Below are 7,069 nucleotides of genomic sequence, written 5' to 3'. Positions count from 1 at the left end.
TCATTTCATTTTTTTTTTTTTTATCCATAGAGGCGGCACTGCCCACATATTTTTTTCCCCTTCTGTCAAAAATGACACTAGCTATTAGTCACTGTAATACTGTTCCACAAAATATGGTAAAAAGATGTAATTTGTTATGATGTTTTTGTTACAGTATCAACGGAAATGGAGCTTATCAAAAGAGGAAATGCAATTCATTTACATTTACTGGGGCTTTTGGTTTGAAAGTTGGTGTTGGTGGGCAGCAGGTTGGAGTTTTAGTTCTATGAACATCTCTGGTCTGGAAGCAGAAATAATCTCATTGGTTCAGTTAAGCCTCAGTGGGCGGAGCCAAATAATCAGGTTTTCAGAGCTGTTGGCTAACTGGCACTTAGCTAGCTAAGTTAGCTAACTGGCAAAAGAAAGAACTTTGGTCAAAATATCAATAAAAATATAAATGGGAATGAAATTTTCATTGATTCCTGACCATGGCATCATGATGTTGAAGGTCAGCAGCTAGCTAACTAGCTTACAGCTCCGCTCCACTGCAGCCGTCAGCCGTCAGCCATCGAAGGAATGATTCCTTTACCAGCACTAAAAGATGCTCCACTGCTCGCGTTGCGTTCGCGTCCGATGGCTGCGTCCAAGCTACAACATCGCCAAGGTTCAATTCTCGATGGCTGATGCACGCGTTCTCCCACATTGAAATAAAGCTGAATTGATTGTTTTCTGGTGTATCCATTCAAAAGTCAACGCGCTCTGTGGAGCACGGAGAACGTCAACGCTGATGGCAACGCGACGCAACGCTGGTAGTGGAGCTCTAACGTTACCTAGATGGCTATAGGCTAGTATGGCTAGTTTGAACCTGAAGGTCAGCTAGCTAACCTGGATAACTTTTTCAGTTAGTAGCAGAGAGCTAGGCTAACATCATTCTCACACTTCTTTGGGGAAAGTCATCAATATTTTGACTGATACCCTGATAGCCCATTAATAAATAACCATTTCCTATTGGCTGGAATTATCCACATGACAGTCTGACGTGTAGAAAAATACATTTATTTGTTGGGGATCACAAAAACCACAGAGAGGAGGCAGACAGGCAGAACACAAGGCTGGAATTTAACCAAACAAGAGCGACTGACTGCTGACTGACTGCTGTGATAATGTGTGTAATAAGCATGATAATAAGCAGGATAATAAACAGGATAATGTACAGCCAGCCAATCATACTGCTAAATAAGATCAACATCAAGATCGCAAAACCAACCGGGGCTTATTTTGCTCACTTGTTACTTTCTAATTTCCAGAAGCTAACTCAGCTGTTCTCAGTTGGTTCCCATCCAAGAACTGTGATGTATTAAAGTAGGAATTTAGGAAAGCTGAATGGAAAGGGCAAATTTCAATAAAAATAAAAAAAAAACTTTTTTTTGCTAGCTTGAGGTGGAAAATCTTTTTGGCAATAAAGAAATTATGTGATAAATAGTAATGGAAACACAGTGGCTCAGTAAGTGACATGGCAGGAGGACTCTGAGCAGGAGGACTCAGCAGGAGGAGGACTCTGAGAAGGAGGACTCAGCAGGAGGACTCTGAGCAGGAGGACTCAGCAGGAGGAGGACTCTGAGAAGGAGGACTCAGCAGGAGGACTCAGCAGGAGGAGGACTCTGAGCAGGAGGACTCTGAGAAGGAGAACTCTTTTCTGCAGGATGTTTTCTGATTTATTCACTTCAACTCAGCTGACACAAATGCACCAAACTGTATTTTTGCAACATTTCAAAAGTTCACTAAAATTTCCCTGACAGCTGAATGGAAACATTTCTGTAGAAAGTCTCACTGCTTCAGACTGTGAGTCACATGATCAACCAGTCAGCTTCAGTCCTTCATCTCCAGAACTGAGCGACCAGGAAACTCAGCTGATGATTGGACGCTCAACAAGCTCGTCTCCACAGCTGAACTTTTCACCGTCATCGGCCGTCAACAGCCAATCAGATGTCTGCTTCCTTATTTCCCTACTGATGTGATTTAGTTTCATGAACAATAGTTCAAAATGTAGACGTTGATTCCAGCCGTTCAAAGCTTCAGTTCTCTACAACTTTTATCTGAAAGACGACAGGAAGAAACGTCTCAGAAACAAAGATGGAGAACAGCTGATCCATCGTTGGTCGATGGGAAGATCTGAAGGAGTTTTATTCTTTTTCTTTCAGTCAGTTTTTTCTGTTTATTTTCAATTAAATCTACCTAACTTGCTAGCTAGCTATGTTAACTCATCAAAATGATGTAACGTTATGAAAAGCAATAGAGCAGCAAAAATCCATGATTTGCCTTTTCAAAACTTTCTGGCAGCAGACTGGAGCCTCTGGCTCCGCCCACAATGTCACATCATAAAGTCACTCACAGGGTGAACGCCACAGAACTTGAATGGATAGAACGGTCTTTCCCATTCAAATCAACGTTCCTGGACGGTCAGAGTGGCGGCCATTTTGATGTGAACCGTTGGACGAGCTTCTTACAACAAGTCACTGAGCTGAGAGGTTTTAGAGCAAGAACCAAAGCAGAGGAAACTAACATTCAGCTGAATGAATCTGCCTCCACTAGCTAACTTTTCTTCTCCACTAAAAGTAGACTAAGCTACGTTAGTTTATAGCATTTAAGGAGCTACAGTATATTAAGTTAAGCCCCCTGGTGGTGAAAAGCAGGCGAGAGGCGTCAGGGTTACAGAAGATGTAGATACATGATGCATTAAATAGCAGAAATTCACAAATCCCCAGAATGTTATGATACAGTATATTATATATACTCTGACTGAATATTATCTGTGTCTTGCTGTGAATGAATGTCTGTTCTCCAGAGGGAATAATAATAATAATAACTAGAAGGGCACTCGGAGAGCGCAGACCTCCGCCAAGGTTCGTGCTATTATTGCTTGTTCGTGAGTCGGATCCGGATCCGCTCCATAATTTAATGGGTTCTTCCTTGGCCCATGCTACACCCTTCCACCAAGTTTCATGAAAATTGGGCCAGTACTTTTCCGTAATCCTGCTAACAGACAAACAAACAAACAAACGGCACCGAAAACATAACCTCCTTGGCGGAGGTAATTATCTACACATCAGTTTTGGATTAACTATTAGAGCAGCTGTCCTGAAGTCAACAGATTTACTATCTACTATCTAAAGAAAGTAAACTTCTGTCATGTTTAGGTTTATATACAAATCCTCACTGACCTGGAAACAGTTACAGGAGAATACTGGTGTCATTTAGAGTTGTAGCCTGTTTACTGCTGTCTATGTCTAGTTTACATTTAGTTTTTTAGTTTTTATTTACATTTACTCGTTTGTCAAATCCAAACTCCATGGTGTCAAACCTATCTGAGCTGAGCTGCTGTCCTGCTGAATAAAAAGCCGTGATGAGACAGTAAAGTGTTCTGAGATGAAAACACTCGACTCCGCTCAGTGAAATAAGGAGGAAACAGAAAGTTTGGCTTCATGTTTCCTGTGATGGATTCTCTCTCTCTGTGTTTGTTTTTCACACTGGACAAGAATGACTGAAGGAGGAAGACGAGGCTGAGATCTGAACTGTGCTGACTGTGTGCAGAAACAGAAAGCTGGACTCAAAATAAACGCCAGTATTCTCCTTTAAACTGCTAGAGCCTTCAGAGAGGACAGCAGGTATCAGGACTGGACCCCCCCCCCCCCCCCCCCCCCCGCCTCCTCAGGTGAAGAAGTCTTTGGAGATTGCCTCCACAAAGTTGGGAGCCGACATCAGGATGCCGATGGTGCAGAGGATGGTGAAGATGGAGAACGCCATCAGACACAGCCGGTCGATCACCGCCGCCGCGAACTTCCACTCGCTGCAGACCGTCTCCTCCTCGTCCTGCCCGCGGAAACGCCGGGCGATGTAACGCACCTCCTCCAGGATCTGGGTGAGCTCCGCCTCCAGCGCTGCGTTCCCTCCTCCCCCCCCTCCCCCTCCTCCTCCGGCTCCTCCTCCTCCTCTAAACCCCTCCTCCTCGCCTCCCACCAGCCGGGAGCACAGCAGCTCGGGTTCGGGGGAGGAGGCGTAGTGCATCCCCTCCAAGCCGCGGAAACCCACATACAGCAGGTTGCCGTTGGTTACCTGCGGGTGGTGCTGCAGCGCCCCCTGGCTGACGCTCAGCTCCAGGCTGGACAGGCTGCCGCGCCGGTGCTTGGAGGCGTTGTGACACGCCAGGCGCACCTTCGCCTCGCCGGGACGCCGCATCCGCAGGAACCAGGCACACCAGTTCAACAGAACCACACGAGTCTGGAGGGAGAAAAGAAGAAGAAGAAGAAGAAATCAAGCCACTATCTAAAATTACAAAGTGCTTTTACAGGAAGACTCTCTGCCAATTAGGGCTCTCTCAGTCAAACCCCACCTCCTGCTCCTTATGTACCAAAGTATTATTGAACCCATCCTCCTGTACTACCCAACCTGCCAGCCCTCACTGACACTGCCACCACTCGCAGAGCGCTGACCATAGCACACAACCCCTGCCACCCTCTCAACCCACGCTTCACCCTCCTCCCCTCTGGCCGCAGATACAGACAGCTACTCTGCAAAAAAACATGCTTTGGGAGGAGTTTTGTGCCCTCAGCAATCAGTGCCTTAAATAGCCTGGGCACACTGTAACAGACTTGTGTTGTTGTGATGTTCTTGTTGGTTTATACCCTGTTTTGAGCATTACTTGTTTTGAGTGTTTGACTGTGAAAGCAAATTTCCTCTATAGAGGACAATAAAGAATGGATCTGAATCTGAATCTGAATCTCTGGTTTCCAGCTCTACATCAGAGATCTTCTCCATCAGACTCCAATATTCCATTTTAGATTCAACGCAAATATTCAGTCTTCTAACTCAAACACATTACAGTTAAGTCGCACAGCCGGCGGATCAAACCTTTTACATTTTATAGATTTACATCCTCCTCATTTCTCTGACTCCCATCCAGAGAGACACTGAGCTCAACAGGAGAATCTGCTTCCATGGAGCAGTGGACCAGCTCTTCACTCTTGCAGATAAGCGAGGGGGCATGGGAGTTCGTCATTCCAGTCTACATGTGCTTTATAGCGCATACTGGCCGACTACTACCGCTGTCAGAAGAGATCCTCCCTGAATCGCAATGCGGATTTCACCCTGCCAGGGGAACATCTGACATGATCTTCACAGCTCGCCAGCTGCAGGAGAAGTGTCGGGAACATCTACCACTGTACATGGCGTTCACTGACCTCACAAAGGCCTTTGACTCTGTGAAGCGTGCTGCTCTCTGGTGTGCGCTCTCCAGGATCGGGTGCCCAGAGAAGTACCTCAAGATCCTGCGACTCCTGCATGAGGATATGACAGTAACAGTAGTTGGCAACGGCAGCTCTGAAACAACCCCCTTCAGAGTAGATACCGAGGTCAAGCAGGGCTGCATCATTGCACCAACCCTGCCGTTTTCATCTCAGCCATCCTCCACCTCACCAGCAATAACCCACCTCAGGGTGTCCAACTCATGTGCAGGACCAACGGCAGGCTCTTAACCTCACTCGGTTTAAGGCAAAAAGCAAGATGCTCTCCTCCACCATCATGGAGCTCCAGTATGCAGATGACAATGCCCTTATTGCCCACTCTGAGACTGACCTCCAGAGCATCCTGGATGCCTTTGTAAGAGAATACCAGCTCCTGGGACTTGATCCATCCAGACCAAGACCAAACTGCTCATCTCAAGCCGTTGTTCTGCCCTCCCTGCTCTACGGGGCCGAAAGCTGGACCACCTACAGCAGACACATTAAAGCCCTGGAGCTGTACCACCAGCGATGTCTCTGCAAAATCCTCAGGATCAGCTAGAAAGATAGGAGAACCAACGTCAGCGTCTTGGAGGAAGCTAACATCTCAAGTAGCAGTGAGATTTGCGTCAGGCGTGTTCAACGTGAAAGTTGGACTCCGACAAGAGTGTGCCTCGTCTCCTTTTTATCTGACAGGACATCAAGATGCAGCCAGGGTTTGGAGGGTGTCCAGTTTGGTGGCAGTAGGATAGCGTCCCTGCTTTTTGCAGATGATGTCGTCCTTCTTTCTTCATGATTTGTGACCTCCAGCATTCACTAAAACAGTTTGCTGCTCAGTGTGAAGCAGTCAGGATGAAAATCAGCACTTTCAAGTCTGAAACCATGGTTTTCTCCCAGAAAAGGGTGGCATGTCATGTCCAGGTAGTGTGGGAGCTAGCTACGGCCCCAAGTGGAGGAGTTCAAGTATCTCGGGGTCTTCTTCACGGGTAAGAGGGACCCTGGGATTGACTGGCGGATGGGTGCAGCGGCTGCAGTAATGCAGGCTCTGTATCGGACCGTAGAGCTGAAGAAGGAGCTGAGTTATAAGACGAAGCTCTCTATTTATCAGTCAGTCTTCGTCCCGACCCTCACCTATGGTCACAAGCTTTGAGTAGTGAGCGAAAGAACAAGGTCGCGGATACAAACAGAGGAAGTGAGGTTTGGCTGGGAACGCCTTGGGATCCAACAGGAGGAGCTGGAAGAGATAAGGAAGAGAGTCCTGGACTGATCTGCTGCCACAGCGACCTTGAGGGATAAGAGGCTTGAAAATAGATGGATGGTGTTGTAATTTACTTTTTGGTCAACCCACTTTCCCTCCACCTGCCTTGTCTATGTCTACTGCAGTTAGTGATTTATGACTGTCTCAACATGATACATATCATACATGTAAGTGGAGAGAGTGGAGCGAGAGTTTTTCCAGTTGAGAAACCGTCGGCAGCACAGCGTAACGACCGAAGACTGAAAAATATGCATCAGTCTGGCAGAAAGTAACTGTAGTACTGTGCAGGGAAACTGTGCATTGATTGCGGTGAAGGGAGGGAAAGTAATTTATTTTGGGCTGGCCTATTTTTGATTTAGAGAAAGACGATTTAGAGAAAATATGAAGCGCTAAATTCTTTGTTTAATTACTATAGAATTCTTCTGGTTTACTCCATGAAGCCAAGGTCCGACAGCTGCCACACTGCCAGACCCAAAACCTGACGTTTACCGCTGATGTTTTACATCCTGAAACATTTTCTCATATCAAACTCCACTGGAGCTGCTGGAAACATCTG

At 46.5% G+C, this 7,069-nt stretch overlaps 1 protein-coding gene across 1 annotated transcript in view; it reads right to left on the bottom strand.

Moving 5' to 3' along the window:
* Positions 1-3,687: 3,687 nt before the first annotated feature.
* Positions 3,688-7,069, bottom strand: part of LOC139921753 (neuronal acetylcholine receptor subunit alpha-7) — a 47,109-nt gene continuing 43,727 nt past the window's right edge. Inside the window, exon 10 of the mRNA XM_078283118.1 lies at positions 3,688-4,257. Within this exon, the coding sequence (XP_078139244.1) occupies positions 3,688-4,257 (570 nt within the window). The remainder of the gene's footprint in view (positions 4,258-7,069) is intronic.

The sequence above is a fragment of the Centroberyx gerrardi genome, chromosome 4 (genome assembly GCF_048128805.1).
Source record: "Centroberyx gerrardi isolate f3 chromosome 4, fCenGer3.hap1.cur.20231027, whole genome shotgun sequence".
Lineage (NCBI taxonomy): Eukaryota > Metazoa > Chordata > Actinopteri > Beryciformes > Berycidae > Centroberyx > Centroberyx gerrardi.
The sequence above is the reverse complement of the archived record's forward strand: the minus strand, read 5'-3'. Positions and strand labels throughout refer to the sequence as shown.